The 27,004-nt window shown below is 35.6% G+C and overlaps 2 protein-coding genes across 5 annotated transcripts in view; one reads left to right on the forward strand and one right to left on the reverse strand.

Moving 5' to 3' along the window:
• Positions 1-15,591, reverse strand: part of PIGN (phosphatidylinositol glycan anchor biosynthesis class N) — a 104,847-nt gene extending 89,256 nt beyond the window's left edge. For 2 of the 3 annotated variants that reach the window (XM_068563506.1, XM_068563508.1), the window contains exons 1-9: positions 15,383-15,546; positions 13,343-13,493; positions 10,366-10,614; positions 8,197-8,318; positions 7,487-7,585; positions 5,704-5,810; positions 2,647-2,771; positions 1,398-1,528; positions 73-189 (exon numbers count right to left, since the gene is read on the reverse strand). In XM_068563506.1, coding sequence (XP_068419607.1) covers positions 73-189; positions 1,398-1,528; positions 2,647-2,771; positions 5,704-5,810; positions 7,487-7,585; positions 8,197-8,318; positions 10,366-10,586 — 922 coding nt within the window. In that variant the 5' untranslated portion in view covers positions 10,587-10,614; positions 13,343-13,493; positions 15,383-15,546. The other variant, XM_068563507.1, reaches the window with a different exon arrangement.
• A 191-nt stretch (positions 15,592-15,782) lies between these two features.
• The window catches only part of RELCH (RAB11 binding and LisH domain, coiled-coil and HEAT repeat containing), a 122,031-nt gene continuing 110,809 nt past the window's right edge, over positions 15,783-27,004 (forward strand). The window contains exon 1 of one of the 2 annotated variants that reach the window (XM_068563230.1): positions 15,783-16,535. In XM_068563230.1, coding sequence (XP_068419331.1) covers positions 16,016-16,535 — 520 coding nt within the window. In that variant the 5' untranslated portion in view covers positions 15,783-16,015. The remainder of the gene's footprint in view (positions 16,536-27,004) is intronic. The other variant, XM_068563231.1, reaches the window with a different exon arrangement.

Here is a 27,004-nt window from a genome sequence, read left to right on the forward strand (position 1 = left end):
TTTTTTAAGTTAAACTTTGGTTTTATTTTAAAATGTCACATTTATAAAAACAATAAAGATAAATGTTCATACCTTGTAAATATGTATCATCAAATTTCTGAGCTAACACTTTTTGAGGATACTTGATTCCAGCTCCCCAAGTGACAAAAGGAGTACAAGTCTCTAAAGGATGACCAGCTCCATGGGAACCTACAAATGAGACACAAAGAGTAATAAGACAAGTATCAATATATAAGAATTAACTTACACCTAAATATTTTTTAATACTTAGTTTTTGGGTTTTTTTTAAATTTAATTTTATTTATTTATTTATGGCTGCGCTGGGTCCTCGCTTCCGTGCGAGGGCTCTCTCCAGTTGCAGCAAGCGGGGGCCACTCCTCATCGCGGTGCGCGGGCCTCTCACCACTGTGGCCTCTCCTGCAGCGGAGCACAGGCTCCAGACGCGCAGGCTCAGCAATTGTGGCTCACGGGCCCAGTCGCTCTGCGGCACGTGGGATCCTCCCAGACCAGGGCTCGAACCCGCGTCCCCCGCACTGGCAGGCAGACCCTCAACCACTGCGCCACCAGGGAAGCCCCTAATACTTAGTTTTAAAGAGTTGATCTCTATATAGCTAATTCTAGCCACCATACTCCCAAATGTTTGCATCTCTATATAACAATTCGTTTTTAAATATTCCCAAAGCAAGTCAGACCATCAACAACAAACAGGCAAAAACAAAAAGCAGAACATCCGTTGAGTGACTGGTTGAAAGAAGAATAAGAATAATAACAATAAGACTTGGAGGAGATGCCACCAGAGTAGCACCAAAGGCAGAAAGAACAGGGAAAGCTCCTTTGGGGAGTAACCACCCAAGTTTGAGGCCAGGTCTACTCTGCAGAGGATAGCAAAGTCTCTATATGCTTTTCTTCCAGGCCACTCTGGCTGGTATAGCCAAAAGCCCTTTACAAAGTGGAACCGGCTCAGAAGAATTCTACATTGTGATTTGGTGACCCAAACCTTAGCTTTGCCTTATTTTGTTCTCTGTGCACACACTGTGTTTGCCTTGGGAATCTCACAGGGGGGATAGGCTCATCTAGTAGTACCCTCAGTAATACCACCTTAAACTCACCCCTTCTGCCATCACATACAGTTAATTCTAGGTGGATAATCAGTATTTTTTGTTTTCTTCACCACACTTTTCTCTAATTTCTCATGTTAAATCAGAGTATATTCCTTTCATAGTTAGAAGAAAGATTATATAAGTCTTTTATACATTAACATTTTATGCATGCTATTATGTGCTAGACAGTTTGCATATACTAAGATATCTAATCCTCTTCAACATTACAAGATATTTGCAAGCTACATTTACCACTACTTTAATCGTAAAGTATATATCACTTAGAAACAGACTAACCCCAGTCTGTCATTCCATGGTCAGCAGTAAAGATAAATGCTGTTTTCCCATCACTTCCGTAAAAATCTTTAAGAGTAGACACAATTTCTTTCAATCCCTCATCAACTATTTTAATATTGTTCAAATATTCCCTGTTTAAAAAGAGAAGAGAAAATTAAATTATATTAATTACATTAATTTGGGAAAATCAAATTTATTCAACATGAACTTATAGAGTCAGTACCTTGAAGTACTTTTAGATCTCATCTTTAATATTTTTTTAAATCAGAGCTCTTTAGAGTGTTAAAAGTAATTTTCTTCTCCTCTTAAAGAAGTAAAAAAAATCTGGAATCATTTTCAAAAATGATTTTTAAAAAGATATTGATTAGCAAATAGATTTTAAGGAATACTTTTTAAGTCTCAAATGCAACAATGATGGCTTTTAAGCTCATGCCTCTCATAATGTAAACTATATTGCTCTTTCCACATTAGTAATAGGTAAGCATCACTGTTTCAACTATAGAATATTTCCATCCCTTAGAGTGTTTGTGATATAAAACACTATAATATAATATGTTTTGAACAAACTATATTTAAGCTTTCCATACAGTTGAACAAGGATGGTTTGGTATAAGTTCTATCACTTAAGACAATGCATTGTGTTAAAGAAGGGAAGCATGAGGTATTCATTACTGGCAGCTAACCAATAGGCTTTACAGTTAGTTAGACTAATCTAAATCAAATTCAAAATGAAGAATAAAAGTATAACATGAATTCTTCCTTTCTTATGGTCTGCAAAAGTGAGAAAAATAGTCACTCTTTTAATATGAGTACTACTGAAACATCATATACAAAACTTTATACTATTATCTGCTACATACAGCACTGATTAAATGGAACATAAGGAACAGCTAATTACGTCTTTTTGTGATATAAATATTAACACCATAAAAATGCTTTTTATTTCAAAATTTACTAAAATACTTCTAAAATATAAGTTTTTTCTCTCTAACCTGATAAATGAAGAATATGCAATACACATACAGGATATATTTTACTTATATTAATGTGCAGTGTGGTCACAGCATATGTGATTTTAGCCACTATATCATACTACATCTCATATAAATGAGAACTTATTCTACTTTAGAGTTATTTAAAATATAAGTTCTGTTGTGATCATTACAAAGAAAACATTATAATAATATTTTAAAAATTCAAACAGGTGTTTCCCTCAAAACCATGAAATTAAACACAGCATTTAAATTACCTTGACGATGGTCGGTGAGCATGTCCATTTGTATCTATTCCTAGTAAATGTAAGAAAAAAACTATTTTGTCTTCATTTAGTTTAGAAAACAAAGATTGGTTGTTTCTGGCAGCATGAAAGAATTCCTATATGTAACAAATCAGTTAAAAAATTTTAGTTCATTTATTTTATTTAAAAAGTAATTCCAATGAAAACATTTAATTAAATTTATACATAACTATAAAATTAAATTATCCTATTTTGTTTAAATTTGTCCTCAGGACCTACCAACACAAAGTACTTGTACTAAAACCATGCTCTGAGGGTAGAAGAGAAACTTAGGAGACTGGGTCTTAATGACATTGTGGAACCACTATGGCAATCTTGGACTGCATCAATCTTGGGCTGCCTACTTCTGGCATTATCTTTTATTGAGACAGAACTTCTAAGCAATATTTTTTTTTCTATTACAGAGTTGAATTTAATCTAAATTAATCATGTATCTATGTACCAGACAATTCCATGATAGGAATTTAGATTTAACAATGTGAAAAAGACAGTATCTCTGCCACAAGATGTATGTAGGATTGAAATTGTTTGGGTTTTTTTGTTTGTTGTTTTGTTTTGTTTTTAAATCCCCTCCTTTTTGCATAAACAGTACAGAAATGCTTGTTAGATCCAATGGCTTATAATATAGGCAGTTGTAAGCTTAAATGAAAGCAGAGTTCCTTTTAATCCTCTGGGATGTATTGGAACAGTTAGTCCTCACACATCTTTTTTTTTTCCATTCTTTTTTAGATTCTTTTCCCATAGGATTGAAATTGTTGCCAATGTATCAAAAATTACAGCATAGCATAATAAAGTACTAAGATAGAGGTATTAAGGGAATATAGAAGAGGGTTCTCTAAGGCAAACTGGAAGTGGGGTAAAGCAAAGGGAAGTCATGGAAGACCTAATAGAGGAGATGGCTATAGATATTTTACCACAATTTTTAAAAAAGTGAGTAGAAATTGGCATATATTTGTAAACCGTTTGACTAGAATTAAGCATGAGTCTCTGGCCAGGGCACAAAGTCCAGGTTGGACCCCTGACTCCCTCTCTAGCCTGATCTCAGACTGTGCTCTAGTAAGTGTTCCTGACATGCTAACCTCCCCTTTTTTCAGTTCCCCAAATCCATTATGCTGGCTCTCCTTTCAGGGCCCAAGTTTACATAACGCTGTTGGCCTGAAATACTCTTCTCTATATGCAATCCAGATCCATCCATTTCTTTGTCTCCTATACTTCTCCAGAGACTATCTCAAAACTCTCAGGAAAGTCTTCCTCTAACTGTTTAGTTTAGATCAGAATTTTCTAAAGATATATTCTTAGTCCCTGCATTTTTCCTTCACACCACTTACCATTGTTGATGATTTCATATTTTTGTTATTACTTGATTAACGTACATGTCTCTATCATATCTTATGAAGTTGTAGGCAAATTTTTTTTCTGGTCACTATCATATCACCAACTAGCAGCGTTGAAGTAAAGTAAAAAAGGCATAAAATCAGGCCAGTCATTAGCAATATCTGCCTAACCACAAGGAATCAAATCCATGATTTTGGAACATTTTTGGCTATGTTTATGAAATTAGAAGCCAAAGGCCTTTAAGCAGATACTAATATAAGTCAATTATATTAAGAAGTGATAGCAAAATAAATTGCTAATTATTTTTTTGAAGAGATTTTATTTAACTTGAAGGTTTTCCCTTTTGACAAAAGCATATGTTAAATGAAAAAAGAAAGCTTCAAGGAAAAATATTCTGATAAAAGAAATAGGGTTTATCAAAGAACACATTGAGCACTTAATTCCTGATAAGTAAATACAAAGAAAAATGCAGACACATACTGACTGTTTACAAACAAACAATAAAAATGACTACATTATGGAGAAGTCTGCAATGTCAGTCCAAAGACACTACTGGTAAAAGGAAGAATCATTAAGGGTCAATCAATGAATGCTTCTTACAACAGATGAATTATGAGATAATTTGGAGATGAGAAGGAATAGATTGATAGAAAGGAGTGAGCCCATATCCACAGCTGAGATTTTCACACAATTTTTGAAAATATAAATTCTATTGGATTCCTGGTAAAGCTGTGATGATTGTCACTAACAAACAGTCCAAAAAACTCAATATCTTAATGAAATTCAAATATTTTATTATGATTAACTTGTGAATTTGTTTTTGCTTATCTAATTTTTCTTTAAAGTACAAATTTTTTTAAACATCTACTTTATGTTACAACAAATGCATTAGATTTGAACAGCATTTTTCAGAAGACTTTCACACAAATCACATGGTCCCACTACTTGTAAGAGACTGGTTCTATGGTCAATGAAAGATCAAGAAGGTTTACCTAGGATGATTCAGCAAACTAGGAAAGAAATGCAGGTTTCCTAAATCCAACCAAGGGCTCATTTTACTGTCAGAAACACGGAATTTAAGAGTTAACTTTTTTTTTTTTTTAATAAATCTATTTATTTTATTTATTTACTTTTGACTGCACTGGGTCTTCGTTGCTGCGCGCGGGCTTTCTCCAGCTGTGGAACTACTCTTCGTTGCGGTGCGTGGGCTTCCCATTGCAGTGGCCTCTCTCGTTGCAGAGCACGGGCTCTAGGCGCGTGGGATTCAGTAGTTGTGGCACACGGGCTCAGCTCAGCAGTTGTGGCTCACAAGCTCCTGAGCACAGGCTCAGTAGTTGTGGCGCACGGGCCTAGCTGCTCCGCGGCATGTGGGATCCTCCCAGACCAGGGATTGAACCCGTGTCCCCTGCATTGGCAGGCGGATTCTCAACCACTGCGCCACCAGGGAAGCCCAGAGTTAACTTTTTCTAATTATTTTTTTTAAACTTCTATTAATTGGTTATTGTAGAATGTGTAATTTCCTAGAATCCAGTCTTTTTAAAATAGTATGCTACAATAAAGAACTTTCAAGTTCATACAAGTAAAAAAAACTAAGATGCATTTACTAACAAATCAGTTTCTAGTACATTAGGTACAAATACGTGTGCTGTAGATTAGCCACTCAATAGCACGTACCTTCACATTATCAAAAACCCAGGTATCCAGTTTTGTTACGTCCTGGGCACCAAAATCCTCACTGTAAGCGTCATAATTATGTGCAAAAACATGGTTTCCACTAGCACCTGAAAAGGAAATTTGGAGAAAAAAATTTTTAATGATCTGCCATGGACCATAGTTTATACTATAACATATGCTGTTGTTTTTGTTCTCACAGTAACATATTCCAATTTTACAGATACACTACAAGTGAGTTAATTAACTTGCCAAAGTCACAGTGCTAATGAATACACGACAGCACAAAAGTAAACACCAAAGTTTGTCTCCCTGTAAGGATTAAACTATTCAAAGAATTTGTGCATCTAAGGATGGTACAATCTAAAATAGATGAAATCATCTGTTTTACAAAATTCCCTAACCAAGAAGAAAATTCAAATATTTCAATTCTTTTATTCATAAAATATGTGCATTTTTCTCAGTATAAGAGAATAAATATTGCTTATTGCCAAATAGTTTGAAAGGGTCAACAAATATATTAATCTTACACATTTGTAGGATTTTGTTAAGAATCTAATCAACTTAGTGACTTTCTGAGTTAGGCTCTTACAGCTCATAAGTAAGAGATATAACAAAATAATGACAAATCTCTTATAATATCAGCTTAGCTCTAATGACACTATTCTACTGTTCAGCCATTCTACTTCCCACATTCTAAGTAAAGATCTGAGTGGGTCTGTGGGTTGCCATAAGAAATGGAACATTCTTATTCGATTATCTCCAATTCAGGTGTCCTGTCCTATCAACTGTAGTCAGAAATAGGGAGGTAAGTTTGGTAGCAATAGCAACTTAATCCATCCTCACCACCACCAGTCCCCCAAAAATCTTAACTGCTTTCCAAAGAAGGGAGTATATAAATGGCAAGCAGTATGAGTTTTTTGACCTGCTCTACATAATAATGTTCTGTGACTACCATACAGAAAATTTTGAATATCTGTTTTGCTTTTGAGACATATAATAATCTTTAGTAATTCAATTATTATATTATATTCTTGACTAAGTGTAAAACTTTTCATTAGGTGAAATGATCATAATGCTCTCACTAAAAAGCATTTAATGTTACAAAATTCAAATGGAATCCAACTGATTTTAGAAAATAATGTAAATGAATTTTCTAATCAAGAGATGTTCTAATACTTGCAGATTCATGCACAGAAATACAACAAATCCAAATGGCATGATCCTGAATATATGCAAATAGAAGTTATAAATATAAATTTTAACATTTAAATCTTTATGTGACTATCTGCTAACTTCTTAGTAATAATCTATCGAAGTAAAATGAACCAGACATCTACATCATCATCACAATGAGGAGTTATCATCATCATAATAAGCATTTTGCTAAATGTTTCACATGAATTATCTTATTTAATCCCCAAAACAAACCTAGAAGATAGAAATTATTATTATTATTATCACATTTTACAGAAAAGAAAACTGAAATTCAGAGAAGTTATCTAACTTGCCCAAGATTAAAAAGCTGTTAGATGTTAAGAGTCATATACCATTTCATCGAATCCAAGGTGTTAAAAACTGTATAATTCAACATTTCAAGTACAACTAAGAAGGAAAAAAATCAAACTGACATGTCTATCTATTGTAATATACACCCTTATTTCAGAGATGTTAAATATGTAAAAACATGTATTTCAAGATCAATAAAATATAGTCTATATTTTAAATTACCATATTGATTTACTGCCTATTTAATAGCTGAGGAAATATAATCAATGACTTTTACCTTTGGCAAACATAGCCAAGATGTCTGGGCTCCCCCAGCACCATGTGTGCCTGGTTTCATTAATAAGAGAATCAAATTCTACAGGATTTTCCTTCCATCCTTCAGGTAATTGAGAAAAAAAGCAAACAATGACAAAAGTAATATATACATGATGAAATATTAGTATAACCCCTAAAGAAGTATTTTTCAAATAATAACAATGAGGATTAATTGCAGAACAAATGCAAAACTAATAACAGATTTTGTTACATGTATTATATTACAATTTTTTTTAAAAAGCTTACAATAGACAATTTACTTCTTACTAAAATATAGAATCACTTTTGACCTTTCGAGTGTTAAGATCTAGGAAATCCATGAATCCATCCAATCATATTCTATCAATAGCACAGGATGATAAAAAGCTAAAGCTTAATTCTTGAGTCAATCCCAGTGTGTGTTTATGTGAGTTAGGCATGCTAAAATACTTGTCAAAAGTATCTCAAAACAGGGACTTCCCTGGCGGTCCAGTGGTTAAGACCCCATGCTTCCACTGCAGGGGGAGTCGGTTCGGTCCCTGGTCAGGGAACTAAGATCCCACATGCCACACAGCATGGCCAAAAAAAAAGTATCTCAAAACATACTTCACTTTGTGTCATGATCCAGTGTTAAAGAAGCAATATTTTTGCAATAAATTTTTCATGTGATAAAATCATCTAAATAGACAATACCTTTGGCAACTGCACTGACGTCTTCATAAAACCCTGCTATCAGGGCTACATGGCCTGGCCGAGATTCAGTTGGCACACGTGTGTGAGATATCCCCCAGCTGCCTTCATGCATTATGATATTCCTAAAAGATGTTACAGATGAATAGTTAACATAGACTATGATCAAATGCTCTGTTAAGGCTTTAGAAAAATAAGATTATTACAGAAGGAATCCAGTCAAAAGAATGAGTCAAAATTTAAGAAGGAAAGGAATCTTTCTGATCCCACTTGAGCCCAGTCCTATCCCTCCCACCGGCTGGATTCAGTAGCACAAGAAAGCCCAGGTGAGACAAAGAACCACTCAACCACTGTACAGGATCACAAGACAAAATACACCATTATTGTTTAAAGCCACAAAGTATTGAAATGGTATGTTACATAAGAAATCATTGATATACACAATATTATTCTGTCAATGTTAAATTTTATTAGGTGTGATGGTGGTTAAATTATCTTCCTAAATTTGAGATTAAAACAGGCCAAAATTTCTTTTGCTAAAATGTATCAACATTCTTTAAGTTGTCTAACAGTGATTTGCAAAATTTGGGGGAAAATGCAAAACTATCAGTAATGCTGTTGCAGGTGAAAGGCCAGCAGAGCAACAAGTTATAAAACACTAATTCATTAGTAACAACTTTCAAGATAAACTTTCAACTCTCAAAATGTTCTGTAGAAAAGTATCTAAAAGTGCTGGTTTAGATACTTTTAATATTGACACCTCATAATAAAACCAACTTTGGTCAAATATATACATAAAAAGTAAAAGGCTTAAAAAACCATTGAACCACCTGCTGAGGGAGAAATATTTTTTAACTTCTTCAGTTATGTAATGGAAACTGAACTCCAACAGAGAGAGGGAGGTATAAAGAAATGTGGATACTTCCGTTGAAAACATTTTGATCAGATCATATTTTTTAAAAAACAGTGAGGAACAAATAAAACCTTTCAAAAAAAAGATTTAGAAGAAGCTAGAATGGCATACAACACAAGGCACATCAACTGTGAGCCCTCTGCCCTCTATGTAACACCCCAAGGAGAAGCAAGTGGTACCAGAAAGCCTTGCCTTTGCCTTAACAACCAGTATATTTTATATCTTATTAATTTTGCAATGAACTATATTTCTCTCCTTTCTTTGACAACTAAGAAATTCAACCAAATATATCACCCCAATTTTTAAACTATTCATAGAAATTTATGTTACACATTGTTGTGTACTGAACTTAACCCAGGCTTGATCTCATTTTCCTACTCATATTTTCCTATTGCCCTGAGTTGCTCATTTATTTGCATACTTTAGTATATTATGCATTTCTTTGAGGCACCATAAATTTATTCCTGGAAATTCAACATAGAATTCAGGTTCATTCATTCTTCTAGCAGTCAACAAATATTTATTAATTGCCTATATGTTCTAGGAACTAGAGATAAAGTGGTATATAAAACAAAGTCCCAGACTTAGTGGAAGTTGCTAAGTAGTACTATAAAGAAAACTGAAATAGGGTAAAGAGATAGAAAGAAATCATGACAGGGGCAGGAGAAAGACAGACGATTTTAGATAAATTTCCACTTGAATTTAAGTTTTAATCTCTCTATAACAGCATTAGGAAGGGCTTTTGAGGGGCTTGCTATGAATCAGAAAAAGAACAGTTGATTGCAGGAGTCCCCTAAGCCCCAAAAATTAAATATTTCTTTTCAAAGCCACTTAATAGAATCCAAAATTGCATTATGTAGTGATATAGACTTGGAAGGGCTTCATATATTTTATAGAAGATGTGTTTTGAGTTGAAGTCTATATTTTCTAGTTAAACACCTTTGTAATTGGCAATTCACTAATATATATGCTTGTCATTAATAAGAAAAGGACAATATAGTGAGTTGTAAGCCAGGTTTCAGAAATTAGGACAAGTTAGGCCAAGCAGCTAAGGTCATTCATTTCGATTCACCTGATAGCAACTTCCACAATATGAGAAATAACTCCTAGAAGGAAATAAACTTGCTAATCTCTATGGCAAAGGCCAATATATATGTGCCCTATTCTCTTTCTCATCATCACTCCTCTACCCAACGTGAGATAAACAGTATTAGTGTAACATTTTCCAGAGATGTCTTTGTACCAGTTGACATGCTTACCTAATAAATGGTGCCCTAGAATTTCCATTTTCATCTAATTCATAAAGTTTATCTGCTCGCAGGCCATCAGCAACAAACAGCACTAATCTTTTCGCTGGGGGAGGCAACGGCGTAAACTGAGGAGTCATTCCATGAACCAAAGGAGATGTAAAGTAAATGTCAAAGATGGAGGCGAAGAACACCAAATGTATGAGCAATCCCAAAATAATGTACAGCAGCATATCCCGTGTAACTAATCTTCAAGAAAAACTGAAAAGAGGGAACAAAATTAAATTTGGGTAAGCCTTAGTGCAATCATATATATTTTCACTTATTTTGATGACTACATATAGATTGTATATTTTAAAATATTACATAACACAGCTTCACCTTCATTTATGATGGTAACAAGCATTATTTAATAATGAGATATTACAGAAATAAAATATATGATAAAGTACACTCAAGCAAAAAGAAAAGTTCAAGTATCATAAGTAATTAGCACCAATAAACTATTTATAATAAACTTAAATGCATACTAAGCTCATAAAAACTAACATAGGATCAAAAAACAAAGAAAGAATTAAATGAGTCCTAAAATGAGTTAGGGTTCAGTCAAGTCAAATCCTGTATAAAATAGAAAATGTAACTCATGGTGGTCTTGGTTACCCATGTGACAACCATTGATATTCTCAGAATTTAACATTATTTAACTATTTGTGCTTCTTTTTTTTTTGACTTTTGGTTATCAGCTCAGTACAGTTTTAGCTTCTCTTGACTATCACCAAGTTGAGCAGACAACATGCATTTTGTCCATTTAGTAGGGGAAGGAAAAAGTAGTTAAATTTCATCTTTGCTTCAGAAGATATACACTCATTAAGGGAACACTTTATTTTAGTTCCCTGAACCAATACAAAAAAGAAGAGGGTTACATTCATTCATTCAGTAAAAATGTTCTGTGCACGTATTAAGCACATAATTATGTGCTGGGGAACTACAGAGACCACCAAAGTGACACAGTCACAAATCTGATGAGCTTACAAATACTTAGGGAAGGAAAACTAAGCAATGTGAAACATTTAAATAACACATTTAAATATACCATTAACTGCCTAAATCAATGGGAGTCCATGGGAGTGCTTTTCAAGCCAGTCTACAATTTGCTTTTGCTGGTGAATCTCTCCCCAGATTACAAAAAACAGCAAAGTACTCTAACTTGTCCTTCTTGTAATGTAACTGCATTAGTTACACATAGTGACGCTTGGCTGAAAAACACTAAAGATGAGTTAATTTAATTACAGATACATCTTATTCTTCCTGGCCTGAAGAAGTACATTATGAAAGGAAAGGGTGGCAAAATATCCTGCAAAAACACTGAAACATTGGGGAAGAAACCTTATCAAAGTCAAGCATATAATAAAATAAAATAGAGAAAATGGTCAAATTATGGACCACTTTTTTCTTGGGAGAGTCAAGAGTCAACTAAATATCAAAGATATTCCACAAATTATAAAAGTCCCTTACTGAGTAGATGCTATTCTGCAATCTAAGGCAACACTCTCAGAATAAATATGTATTTTCCTTATGAGCTTTGACTACATAGCAACTCCCTTCTTAATAATAGCAATCTCCTTTTCATGCTGATAAATAAGGAAATATGTATACCACTTCTCACTTTCATTTGTATTTACAAATAACTCCCTGGACTTATGTTCTTTCTTTTCTCCATTGCTATTACACAACTCTTCTATATAAAGTTTCAAAGTTTATGTGTTAAAGGATAATACAAATTTTCCACTACCCAAAACCTTATTGAAGTAGTGAAACAAAAATTGTGTTTGAGAACTTTGACCCTGAAGCTGTAACAGCCAACATAAAAATCTAGCTGTGTTATATAGTGACAGTGGGCTCCTAGTCAAGTCCCTACCTTGCACTCTCAAGCATCACTTCCTCAGGGACTATGCAGTCCAAATCAGAAGCCAAAATCTTTACTTCAGTTTACAGTTATATGGCTATGACTCTGACTATTTGTAGTAATGTCTGTCTCTATCATTTAAAGCTGATTCCAGGACAGCAAGACAGGCTTTCTCCAGCACTCCTCACAGTCCTGGGCACTTACTAAGGACTAATAAATGACTTTCAATTATCATTTCAAAGGTAAATGTAATATGCAGGATAGCCACTAGAGGCTGCCTTGTTTCTCTATTTATTCCTCCTCCAGAACATACGCATGAACTATGAAGATTCAGGATCCTTATAAACAACCACAACAACTTTTATGTTTAAGTCATTTACTATACATAAAATTTCGGTGATTCCAAAATATCATTCTTCACACGCTACTTATTTTATTATTGCTAAGCACATGTAATTAAGCAATATTATTACTTAATATTTCTGTTTTTAAAAAAATCACTTTTTATTCAGATTTAGTGAAAAAGAAAACTTTGTCATGGATGAATCATTTGGAAACCACCAAAATAAATGAATAATTACTAAAAATTTTAAAATACACATAACCATGTATCAATAAAAGTTATTTAGCTTATATCTGTGGGATGTTTACCACATGCTGAAAAACAATGTTAAAAAATTAGAATGCATAAAAATGTATAAAAAATTAGATACTTATAAAGCTTTAAGTCAATGAAAAACTTGCATTTAAAATATTACTTGTGGTTATTTTAAGACTACTAAAGCAAAAAATAATGTTTTAAACATGAAAATGATTTAAGTGCTTGGAAAAAAGCGATCTTTTATATCTTCATCACTAAGATACAAACTTCAATGACTATCTATATTATTCAGTGAAACATTAGCTGTAAAGACCAAATTAATGCAGATCTTGCTAAGTAGAAAGAAAATTTCTCAACAATATTAACAGCAAATTATTAAAAGTAGAGATCAGCAATTATTAATATTCTAGTATGTGCTATTTCTTAAACATTTTTAATTGGTAAGTAAACCTCTATGTATTGTGGAAGAGAAAAGTACTTACTGAGAAGACTGGCCAGTTGATTTGTTACGGGCTTGGAAGGTCACATAAACAAGTCCATGATTATAGGATACGAAGTAGAATCAGGAAACTACAGACGTGTTATAGGAAGCCAATCATGGAAGGACTTCTACATCCAACTTCTTACGACTCTCTGAGGAAACATATTTTAAATCTATTGATATTTTCAACTTTCATTTTAGAAATCAGACCTTAAATTAAAGATATTCCCTCTGGGGCCACCTTAATTGCTTTTTCTGGCTGTAGCTACTAAACAATTGACAACGGGTTTGTTTTGCTTTATTTTTAAAAGTCTGTCAAATGTTCTCCATATACTAGTATTACATTAATTGATAACTGACTATAACATTTATTGTGTACTAGGTACCAGGTACGGTGACAAGCACATTCCTAATTCTATATACTTTCAGTATCCCCTCGACAGATGAGGGCTGAGAGAAGTCAAGTAACTATTTAAAAGTCTCACAGCAAATAATTGGCAGAACTGGGATATGAACTTTAGGCTCTTCAACCTAATAAGCACAATCCTCTAAGGGAAGACCCTAAGTGCAGGGACCCTAAATACAAAAGATTTCTAAAACTCCCCATTACAGAGATAGAAATATTGTACTATACAAACAACCCATTTCTAATCATGCCCTTTCCATGCCATTCCCTAATCCCTTCCATTCCTCCATTCCAGAAATTGGTTCCATTTTCAGTCTCTCTGGCAAACTCAATAAGGAGCAGCAATCCTTTTAGCTAAGAAATATGTAACAGCATTGACTAGTTTGATATTATTTTTCTGAGATCCAGGATTTTTTTCCCCATGCTTTTCTTCAATATACGGCTCACACACAAAAAAATTTAGAATTCAAACATTAGGAGCTAATGTTCTACAAAAAAATACTTCGAATTCTTAGTATTAATAACATCAAAAACAACTTCTACCAAAAACAAAACGAAAAACCCAAAGCCTCATTCAAATGAAAATTTTAGTTTACTGAGCCTGGGTAAACTGAAATTAAAGCCGACATTTAACTGTTGGCATACATTGACATGTAAACCAATAACCTGACCTAAGGCTATATAAGAACGCTATATTTTTATTTTTCCACAGACCTAAAGGAGATACTTTACTGCTTCAATGTAACATAACTTACCTGATAACATAATTATTGCCACCTCTATTTTGGTGCTTAAAGGAAGAACCTATGCAGAATGACAGGGAAATCTAAAAGTACAAAAGTGGCAAACTTTGTATACTGTGCTAACATTTTTGTATACTGTCCAATATATATATACTGTCCAAAGTATACAGTATACTGTATACTTTGTATACTGTCCAAACTTAGTATACTGTGCTAACATTTGATAAAGGATATCAAAACTGTCAAAAGCAGCCAAGTTTGAAAACAATTTCTCACTTCCACAGTCAGTACCTTGACTCCAGCCTAAATGTACAAGTCAGAAATGTTGCAAGGCATAGCGGAGAAAGAATGGCTTTGGACATGAGAACTGATTTTAGTTCCTTTGAATACTTATTGATGGAGTTGACTTGACCGGGTCATTGAACGTCTCTAGAATTAAGTCTACTTTTCCCTCCACTGAGGGACTGCATTTGATATTCTGAGGCATCCCTGTGTATTAAATCCTGAGATCCTAACAGTTTGCTATTGAAGTCGAGGCTATCAGGGTATTCTCTGATCCACGCAAATCCAAACCTCTGAGTTCCATTTTCCATTTACTCTCTCCATCTCCCACACCCCACCCTATGGCATCCTGCCCTATCACTACTAACTCGGTGGCGAGAAGGCGCTCTCCTAGGCCTCCAGGGCAAACGGGCACACGGCTAGGAAGGCAAGGAAGAGAAAGGAAGCCACATTCTGACTACAGCCCCTGCCCTGGGCACTTGCTACACGTGCGGAGAAAATGTCATCAACTGGCGGCACACAGCAGAAAAAGTGAAACGTGCTAAGGAAAAGTGAAGCAGCTCGGCGGCGGGCGTGACCGCACCTCTCCCCCACTAGTCCCGGACTTTACCTGGGCTTATACAGGTCAGGCCTGATCTCAGGAATGAGGCCTCCTCACCGCGAAGGCGGGACCCAGCTCGAGGTCAGAGTTCCCCTCTGTTCCCGAAAGGACATCCAAGAGAATGTTCCTAAGCCACCATCAAAACCGCTCCTCAACCACTGAACGCCCCTGACACTTACCTGGCCAGAAGCTGCTCTCGCGATAATTCTTGGGTCAGCCCTCCGTAACTCCAGTCCCCGCCCCCTATCTCATTCGGCCAATCAAAAAGGAGTGGGGCGGGATTTTTGTCTTGGAGCGGGGAGCGGGGCCCTCTATCTTTGCTCACTAGTGGGGAGAATGGGCGGGGTGGGGGCGGGGCTGGGGCGGGGAGAGGGGGCACGGCACGCGCCATTTCTCGCGAGACTGGGGACCAGGAAGACGCCTGCAGAGCCGGGCTGCTGCTGCAGCTGTGGCTGAGGCAGCGGGTGGTGCTGCTTCCACACCGTTTGCCTCCGAGCCTGGGCCTGGCCTCCAAGTGAGGAGGCGGGACGTGGCCAATCCGGGGCCCTGGAGGTGCCCAGTGCCCGCTGAGGCTTAGTGGGGATTCAGGCTGCGGCCTGTCAGAGCCAGACAGGGAGGCGCCCACGCTCCTGACAGTATAAGATGGCGGCGATGGCACCTGGAGGTGGTGGCGGCGGCGTGAATCCATTCCTCAGTGATTCGGACGAGGACGACGACGAGGTTTCAGCGACCGACGAGCGGCGGGCTGGACTTCGGCTGAGTTCCGGGGTCGGCCTAGATCCTGGCTCTGCGGACTCGCTATCGCCCCAGGATCCCGTGGCCTTAGGGAGCAGTGCACGGCCAGGGCTCCCTGGGGAGGCGTCGGCGGCTGCGGTGGCACTGGGGGTCACCGGGGAGACCCCGGCCCGATTGTCAGTTGATGCGATCGCGGCTCAGTTGTTGCGCGATCAATACTTACTGACCGCCCTGGAGCTGCACACCGAGCTGTTAGAGAGCGGCCGCGAGCTCCCTCGGCTGCGCGACTACTTCTCCAATCCCGGCAACTTCGAGAGGCAGAGCGGGACCCCGCCGGGGTTAGGGGCGCCGGGGATCCCTGGAGCAGCCGGCGTTGGAGGCGCAGGAGGTCGGGAGCCGAGTACTACGTCGGGTGGGGGACAGCTCAGTAAGTGAACAACAGCCCTGTCACTCCGGCTGGACTGTTGGGATTGCAAGGGGTAGTTGTGGGGAGGGGGTACTTCCGGGCGGGTACTGAGTATGAGGAACATTTTAGTTAAGAGAGTTGGGGCGGGGGGTGATGTTTTGCGGCGGAAGCAAAAGGATCTGGCAGTTACTGTTCTCTGCCTGCCTGCCTCCAGCTCTTGGCTGGACTTGCACCTGCTCCTGGCTCCACTCTTGGTGTCGGGATCTACTAAATAGCCAGCGTTCACTGGCTAGTTCACTGGCTATTACGTGACTCCAGAAGACTCCCTTGCAACCTTGGTTTATCGCTTTAATCCTTTTTCCGTTTTCTCCAATCCCCTGAATCACCACTACCTGGAAACAGTGTTCCTTAAATTGTTCGCAGTAATTATTTGACTCAAAGTCAAGAGAGAAAAGAATAGGAAATTTCTCTCCACGAAGTCAGATCCACTTGAAGACCCTTTGTCTTTGGGGTGACTTGCTCACTCAAAAATTAGGTTTTCTGTTGCATAAAATTTGTTCTGTTTAAACTCAATTTAATTGCATTTCTGTTCCTTAATTTCAGTAGGTTTCCAAAATTACAGGAAGTCTAAGGAACTGGCTAGGCAAGTTCTACCTGCAGTGTATCTGCTGGTCTCACCACCTCACAGGCTTTTTTCTCTGCCTAAGTTAGGAATTAACTCTTTTTTTTTTTTAAGGCTGTGTTGGGTCTTCGTTTCTGTGCGAGGGCTTTCTCTAGTTGCGGCAAGTGGGGGCCACTCTTCATCACGGTGCGCGGGCCTCTCATTATCGCGGCCTCTCTTGTTGCGGAGGACAGGCTCCAGACGCGCAGGCTCAGTAATTGTGGCTCACGGGCCTAGTTGCTCCGCGGCATGTGGGATCCTCCCAGACCAGGGCTCGAACCCGTGTCCCCTGCATTGGCAGGCAGACTCTCAACCACTGCGCCACCAGGGAAGCCCAGGAATTAATTTTTTTACCTTGTTATAATCATTGTTAGCAGTATAGAGTAGTCGTTTACTTCATTCATCATATATTTATAAGCATTTCTTATGGCTTTAAAACGTGCTGTCAAGGATGTATACTGTATTCCTAGGACCCACCCCTTTTGAGAGGCATCTTAGATTTTTTCCCTTATTAATGGTATAAGGTGTTTTTGTGTGTTATGTGAGGCCAACTGGAATTTACTAACAAATGTTAAATATACAATTTTAAAATTGTAACCCAATTGATTATTTTTTGTCTATACTTTTAAATGGTGCCAGAGACTTAAATTTCCTAACTTAGATGTAGTGAAAGTGCAAAGAGTGCACTTTCCATCAGGGTAAATACTGAGCATATTTCTCTCTTGAATATGGAATTTTCTCAGCAGGTGTAACTTCCTTGCTCAATATTATAGGATAATATTCCATTTCTGGAAACGATTTGCTCATTGCTGACCTTTAAGACCATAAAATGTAACAAAGAGCAGTGTAACAAAATTGTTAGGTAGTTGGCTTTCTTTGTTTGGTTTCAGATTTTTGAACTATCTAATAATGATTTTCACCGGATAAGCTCTTACTACTTCCTCAAGACCCAGCTCAAATGTCATCTTTGTAAATGTTTCCCACACTCTCCAGGCTTGGTTGTTTGGTTCTTTCATTGTACTATTTTCAAACCTCAACCGTTGCTTTTAACTTTTTTATTTGATTTGTTAACAGTATCATTTTTCTCCATTAGATAGTCACTTCTTGAGGGTCATCTTTATATTCCTCACAGTTTGTACAGTTCCTGGCCTGTTGTTGAACATAATTAAATTGCATCTGCTGTGTTTTTCTACTATATAAATATAATGAAATGGGTTATTCCTTACTTCATAACTTTATTTAATTTAAAAGAATTTATTATCCTGTTCACCCTACCTTATTATGGCGTGATATCACTGTTTATAGTGAAAATGTCTCTTAAAAACCTTTTGTATACAAATATATTTATAATTTAGACTAAATATTATAGAGGTGTTTTAGAGTAAAAATTGACTTCTGAATGCCTTTGCATTATACATTTTTATAGTTTCTTGAAATAACTTAAGTCCTGTGATCAAAAATCAAAATTTAACTACTATCAAATATTCATCTGCAGTTGTGCTTTTCTATTATCCTCATTTAATTGGACCTGTTTTGGGTATAACTCAAAAATATATAATTAGATAATATATTTTAGATAATGTATTTTCAAGTTAATACAAAACAAATGAGCAACAGGGAAAAAAAAATCAAAATTATCCATAATCCAACCAGTGGTACTTGCCCTTTCTGTCTTTTCTATCCATATAATTTAAAAAGCAAAAATTGTTTTAAACTGTTTTATATAGCTTTATATTAGTTGACAGACACTGTAATTTTTACCATCAACTTTGAGGTAAAATTGCATACAATAAAATGTGCCCATTTCAAGTGTACAGTGTGATGAGTTTTGGAAAACAAATTACTACTACAAATAAAATATAAAACATTTTTATTGTCCCCAGAACTCTTTCATTTTCTTTTTCATTCAATATCCCAAGACCATCACTGACCACTGTAGAACACAATTTTCCAGTCTTGGCCTAGGCACTATCGAAACTTTGGGCCTGATAATTCTTTGTTGTGTTAGTGTCCTCTGCATTCTAGAATGTTTAACAGCATCGCTGGCCTCTCTGTCTGCTAGATACCAGTAGCAACCACCCCGACCCCATTCCCTAAGTTGTGACAATCAAAAAATGTCACCAGCACTGTCCAAGAAGGGGAGGGCAAAATTTCCCCAATTGAGAACCACTTCCTTAGTTAAGTTTTGTCTATTTTAAAATTTCATATAAATGCAGTTCCGGAGCATATAGTCTTTTCTGTCTGGCTTCCTTTGCTCAGTAAAATGTTTTTGAAATTTATCCAAATAATGTTTTTATGTGTATTAATAGTTCATTCCTTTTTTGGTTTATCCATTCATCTGTTAGCCATTTGTGTTTTTTCCATCTTTGGCCTATATGAATAAAGCTGCCATGAACATTCTTGTATAAGTTTTGCATGGACATATGTTTTCATTTCTTTTGGGTAATACCTAGGAATAGAATTGCTGGGTCATATACTTAGTATATATTTAAATTTGTAAGAAACGGTCAAACTGTTTTTACAAAGTGGTTGTATCATTTAAAATTTCCATCACCAGTGTATGAGAGTTTCAATTTCTATACATCCCCCAAACACTTGGTATTTTCAGGCTTTTTATTTAACTCATTCTAGTGAGAGTGCTGTGGTATTTCATTGTGGTTTTAATTTTCACTTCTTGAGGGCTAGTGATGCTGAGCTATTTCTTCTGAGCTTTTTGCCATTGGGGGTGTGTGTGTGTGTGTGTGTGTGTGTGTGTGTGTGTGTGTGTGTTGCCATTAATGTATCTTTTGTGAAATGTCTGTTCCCAGCTTGTTATTGAGTTATAGTTCTTTATATATTCTGGACCCAAGTCCTTTATCAAGTATGTGTTTTGCAAATTTTTTCTCCCAGTATGGTTTGCCTTTTCATTTTTTAATAATGGGTCTTATGAACAAAGGTTTTTAATTTTATCAAGTCCAGTTAATCGGGTTTTTTCCTTAATGATTCGTGCTCTTTGTGTCCTAAATAAGAAATATTTGCCTATCCTAAGGTTGCAACAATTTTCTTGTGTATTTTCTTCTAGAAGTTTTATAGTTTTAGCTTTTAAATTTAGGCCTATGATGGCATCATAAAAAGAAGAAATATTTCTTAAATATTCCTCCTATAAATGTGCAGATATTTATAGCACAAACTTTAGTATAGCTTAAATGCAAGTGCATTGTGTATGTCAAAATATCAGTGCACTTAAATGTCTTAATACAGTCAGAAAATAGATAAATGCTAAAATAAGTCTGTAAAACTGTGGTTAGTACCATGTTTTGAAGATTTTGACTAAGCTCCTAATCACACAAATTCTGTTTTAGAGATTCTAAGGATGAATCCTTCTTTAGGACCAGACTACTGTCTGTTTTAAGGTCCTCTGTGTTCAGTTCTAGCATGTCAGCTGTTGCTAGTTGGATTATGACTTTATAATACTCAATAAGTACTTTTTGGTTCATTATAAACAGTATAAAGATTGATAGTATGGATTACCTAAAACATTAAATTATTTTTATTTGTTTTTATGTATTTTTTGATTGATGTGTGTCTGATCTGAAAATTCATAATACTTCAGAATAATAGATGTGTAGTGAAAAGTAGTTTTCTTTAAGGATGTCTAAAAGCAATTTAATTTTGTAAGATTTACTAATTCGTTTACCCAAAAGTCTGTTGACCTCGGTTAATACTAGTATAGTGCTGGTTTTAAAATACTGTAAGAAGTCTTCATACTATATTTAATCTTTTTTTCTTGATTAGAAGAGTAGTCTATATTTATAAAACATTCAAAAATTAAAAGAATTATAGCTTTATAAGTTTGATGTTTTCAGTAGAAGAATTTAAAATGAGCTCTAATGAAGTCTCAGTGTTTGATAAATTGTTGCAGCATCATTTTGATGTTCCTACTAGATCCATTTGTTAAACTAATTAGATCTTTTGTATTTCGTTTTACTTGCTTGAATATATACACACATTAATTATATATTTTCCCCTGTATTTTTGCCAGTTGAGCCAATTTGGTAATTGTTTTGCTTTCCAATTAGACTGCAAGATAAAAGTTGTGCCAATGCCATTGATTAGCACTGAACAGATTGTAGTATCTTATCCTGAGGAATGCTGGTTGCACTCTAAGCCTTAGAGTTCTAATCAAAATTGGTCTGTAATTGCTTAGGATGAGCCAGTTCTTTGTAGAGACAGTAGGTGGTCACATAACTTATGCCTTTCAATGATGGATTTCTTTTATTCTGTATTTATCATGCTTTCAAATTTTTGTAAGGCTGCTTATCAGGAGGCATTTATGATTGAATTTAATAATTTAACTTGTGAGCCTACAGACTTCTTGAGTCACCTTTCTCCTTTTTTAAATTTTCTGTTTCATTACCTTGCCTATCTTTTCTCAAAACTCTGAAAGAGTACGTATCTCACTGTGCTCTGTTCCTTTCTTAGTATCACCTGTGCTATATGATTACCATCTTCCAGAGTTCCCATCTCTTCTGCTTTACAAAGTACGGTAGTTCCTCCCTGTTAGGTTGGAATTGGGTTTAGTGCTTCCTCTGGCTTCTAACAAGAGAGTATCAACAGAATATTTCTAAAATTTATTAGGTTCACTGCTTTTAGCTGAATGAGACTTCCTACTATTGTCTGGACATATGGTCCTAAATTTATCTCTTACATGACTGTCATTTTTTTGCCTATGCCTTTCAGTAGCTTCAAACTTATTAATTCTTGTGGAAATTTCGTCAGATATTTTCATTGCCTAGAACAGTGACGAGTATAGTTGGTATTCAATATTTTACATTGATCAATACATTTATTAAACTGTGATCAGCTAAGGGTTGTAGGAATCCAAAAGAAGTTTAGTGTATGTCCTTGAGTTTATGTTCTTGATGGAGAGGCAAGAAAATGAGGGTAAAGAGAAGATAATGTTTATTTTATGTTTTGCCTTGTTTAAAACATCATCTGGGAACGTGCTTACTATTATCTGGCTCACCAATTAATAATAAAGAGATTTTAAAATGCAGTATGATGTTTCAAGCCATTGTGGTACATAGTTTAAAAGGAAGCAAGATAGGGGCATTAATCAAGGGAAACAGGCCTTATTTCTGTCAAAAATTAAACTTACACTTTCTACTTTAGGGGTGATCTTCAGAATGTATGCTTATCTGTTTCTTTGCTTGTTTTTTTAAAAACATTTGTTGGAAAAAACCTTCCAGGATTAGTGTAATTTTCATTTTGTTTAGTATATTTAGGTCAGAAACTAAATTCGGTTAATTTGTTTTTATATGATGGCTTTTAATTGTGCCCACCCCGTTAACTCCCATGGTTTTAGGATGATTAACTGAAAAAGAACACTTACCTTGATCTAAAAATACAGTCTACTTATATCTAAATTACAAATATGGATTGAGAAGTATCTTAAATATTAATAGTCTATTCTTTTTCTTTCAGGTAGTTGTTTTTATTGGCTTCTACCTATAAGTACTGTAAGAGTTGATGATAAAGTGTGGTTTCTAAATTATTTATACTAAAAACATACTTGTTAATGCTTAAGTGAATTATGTTTTGCTGTTTGGCCATATTTTGAACACAGCTCCTCTTGGGTTGATTTTCGGGGGTTTTGCGTTAGTTTAGGATTGATCTACTTCAACTCCCTTATCATATGAGTGTTTGTTTCAGTATTACAATTAACTTTTTTTTGAGATCTAATTGTCATGTGACATGTTATTAGTTTCAGGTGTCCAACATAATGATTTGATAATATGTCTATATTGTGAGATGATCACCACAGGAAGTTTAGTTAGCATCCATCACCACACAAAGTTACAATTCTTTTTCCTGTATGAGAACTTCTAAGATCTACTCTCTGAGCAACTTTCAGATACACAAAACAGTCTTGTTAACTATGGTCACCATGCTGTACATTCCATCCCCAAGACTTATTTATCTTACAATTGGAAATTTGTACCTGCAATTAATTTTTTTTAACATCTTTATTGGAGTATAATTGCTTTACAGTGTTGTGTTAGTTTCTGCTGTATAACAAAGTGAATCAGCTATACGTATACATATATCCCCGTATCCCCTCCCTCTCGCGTCTCCCTTCCACCCTCCCTATCCCACCCCTCTAGGTAGTCACAAAGCACCGAGCTAATCTCCCTGTGCTATGCAGCTGCTTCCCACTAGCTATCTGTTTTACATTTGGTAGTGTATATATGTCCATGCCACTCTCTCACTTTGTCCCAGCTTAGCCTTCCCCCTCCCTGTGTCCTCAAGTCCATTCTCTACGTCTGCATCTTTATTCCTGTCCTGCCCCTAGGTTCATTAGAACCAATTTTTTTTTTTTTTTTTAGATTCCATATCTGTGTGTTAGCATAGGGTATTTGTTTTTCTCTTTCTGACTTACTTCACTCTGTATGACAGACTCTAGGTCTATCCACCTCACTACAAATAACTCAATTTCATTTCTTTTTATGGCCGAGTAATATTCCATTGTATATATGTGCCACATCTTCTTTATCCATTCATCTGTTGATGGACACTTAGGTTGCTTCCATGTCCTGGCTATTATAAACAGTGCTGCAGTGAACATTGTGTGTACCTGCAATTAAATTTTTTTAACATCTTTATTGGAGTATAATTGCTTTACAATGGTGTGTTAGTTTCTGCTTTATGACAAAGTGAATCAGTTATACATATCCATATATCCCCATATCTCTTCCCTCTTGCGTCTCCCTCCCTCCAATTAATTTTTAAAGTGGTTGCTGGCCCCCATTTCGCTGGAGCACGATAACTCTCTAATTCCGCCTATGCATATAGTTTCTACAAACTAAGGACATCTGCCCAGGAAATCTGAACAAGTTGAATGTAAATTGTCTAATTCACTTTAAAAATAGATTCTTCAGATTTCTGAGAAATGAATACCTGATATAACTGAATACAGCAATGGTATTTACTAAGATTCAGCAAAAGATAACACTTAACTATAACAGGATTAAGAAGACTGTCCTAGAGCTGATATATTTGGATTATAGCAAGCTACATGACAGATCTCTCACACTGGTATGAATAAAATAGAGAAATATGGGCTTGGTAAAAGAGTAGCTGTGGAAAGATGCGTAACTGATAAAACAGCAGTAGGTCTGTGCCAGTCTATACCATCTATACTTTTGAACTTGGCCTACTTTTTGAAGACCACTCAACTTGTAGTACTGATATCTGATCCTCAGTTCTGCTCTGCCACTTACAGCTCTGTTACCTTGGGTAAATTACTTAGCCTTTTAGAGCCTTCTTATTCTGTGTAAAGCATAGGAGTCATTTCTGTCCACTGCTAGTTATAGGGTTTTAATGAAGTTTACATGAGAATATATATGTGAGAGGACTTCAAAAACTCATTTTATAGTTCTTTCTTTTATAAGAAAAAATATACGAAGCGATGAGGGAAAACTAGATCAGATTTGCTGATGATAAAAGACTGAGAAAGATAGGTGATGTCTGCTAGTACTAATTTATAGGATTAAATGGGACTAATGGGTGTATGGCATACTAATTAAAATAATCGTTTAAAAAACATACTGGGAACATTTGTACTTGAAATTCACAGGAAAATTTGATAGCATTTCTATTTGAGTAGCCACCATAAATTAGATCAAAGAAGTCTGCTCATTTTAAGGGAAAAAGCTGTATAGCATAGTGAGTTAAGAGCACAGTTTGGAGTCAGACTACCTGGCTTGGATCCTGTTTCTGCTACTTTTTTATCCTTGTGACTTTGAATAAGTAACTTAATCTCTCAATGCCTCAGTCTCTTCATCTAAAAATGAGGATAACGGTACCTACCTCATAGAGCTGTTGTGAGAGTCAGCTGAATTAATATTTATTATCATTTGCAGTAAGTCTGTATAAGTGTAAAATAAATTATGAAAAGGCAAACATTGGATTTAGGATTTTTGTAATGGTTCATTAAAATCTACTACCATACAGTTAATGCATTGTATTTTATGTCTGTAAAGGCATTGTACCTACATTTTTACAGATGTGTTTAATCACATTCATGTAAGTTATTTTTAAATATAATTTCTTTTTGTGTTCTTCTTAGACAATGGTTACTTACTCAATTTTATAACTAACGGATGGCCAGAAAAGGGGTTTTTTCCCTTTATTTATTTATTTTTTTGGAACTTAATAATAGTTTTAAAAAAATCAATATATGTTGCCATCTACAGAACAAATGCTTTAAAAGCAAAGAAGAGCAGAGGTAGACAGAGTGAAGTAAGAAAGAGATTACAGACCAGAAACAAGCTCAAGGAGTCTTTTGTATAGGAAAAAGAGTCAAATCAGTGCGGGAAGGGTAGGCTATTCAATAAATTTTTCTCCTTCTAGAGGGAAATTATTTATTTACCTCTTACCATATACATACACACACACCAAAACAAAGTCTCCAAATGAATTAAAATACTCAGTGTGGGAAATGGAACTTGAAAACTTTTGGAAGAAAATATTAAAACATATTTATGACCTTGAGGTAAGGATTTCTTAGACATAAAAATTGTATACTTTAAAGTAAGAGATTGATATATTTGTATCAAAATTAAAATTCCTGTATGTAAAAAGCTAACATAAAGTAAAAGACAACCCACAGACTAGGAGTACATATTTGCCATATACATATAACAGTCAAAAAGTATTTCAAATTTAGAATCTGTATAGAATGCCTATAAATTAAGAGAAGGAAAAATAACCTAATGAAAATAGGCAAAGGATAAAAATAGGTAATTCAAAAAGAAACAAACCAATGAAAAGTTGCTCAAATTCACTAGTAATCAGGGAAATGCATTTCACAATACCCAGCCTTTTGGCAAAAATGAAGATGTCTGACAACATTTAGTATTCCTGATATGGAGGAAGCAGGCACTCTTGTGCTCCCAGTAGAAGTGTCGATACAACTACTTTGAAGAATATTTTGATAAAATCTAGAAAAGTTGAAGATGTGCACACCCTTCAACCCAGCTTTTCCACGTGTAAGTATTTATCTGGAACTTATGAGGGTGCGTAACAAGGTGTGTACAAGGTTGGAAACAGTCCTCTTGGCCATACATGATGGAAACATTAGTTATGGTATTTTCATAAAATGGAAATCTTAGCCTTTAATCAGATCTCAGGTCTGTTGTGGAGCATTACACACAGTTCTATACCATTATGTAAATTTTCAAACACATAAAACAATACTGTATATTATTTGTGGGTACTTGTATATGTATTATAGATATAAAAGCGTCAACTAGAATCACACCAAATCCATTATTGTGATTGCCCTTGAGGAGGGAAACATTAGGGACATGAACTTTAAGGTATTATTTCTTTTTAAATTGCAAACTGTTAGCAGTTGTTCATATCAGGTGGTGGTTATATGGTGTTGTACTTTGTACTTTTCTTTAAAGCAATTTAAAGTAAAGCATTTTAAAGTATTTTTGTCAAAATTTGCATGTAGTAAATTCTGGTAAAACAAGAAAAATTTGTAACGGGAGTTATAACTCCACTATTCCACCATTAATTGGCACCTAATCCTATAACTGTGCAGTGTAAATTGAGTTTGGTGTTTTTAGTGACATGAAATACCATCTTCTTTCTGGTATATGAACACAGAGAATGAATTTTGCATAGTAAGTTATTTCTGCATATGTGTTTGGTATATGTCTACCTTTTTTGTTACCTTATATTGAATATCTGTCTTGTATTATCTATTAATTAAATTTGCACAAAATAACAGCAAAAAAATGTCATTCTTTGCTCACAAACTATTGGTACATCTGTACCAGTT

Source organism: Eschrichtius robustus, chromosome 14 (genome assembly GCF_028021215.1).
Source record: "Eschrichtius robustus isolate mEscRob2 chromosome 14, mEscRob2.pri, whole genome shotgun sequence".
Taxonomy (NCBI): domain Eukaryota; kingdom Metazoa; phylum Chordata; class Mammalia; order Artiodactyla; family Eschrichtiidae; genus Eschrichtius; species Eschrichtius robustus.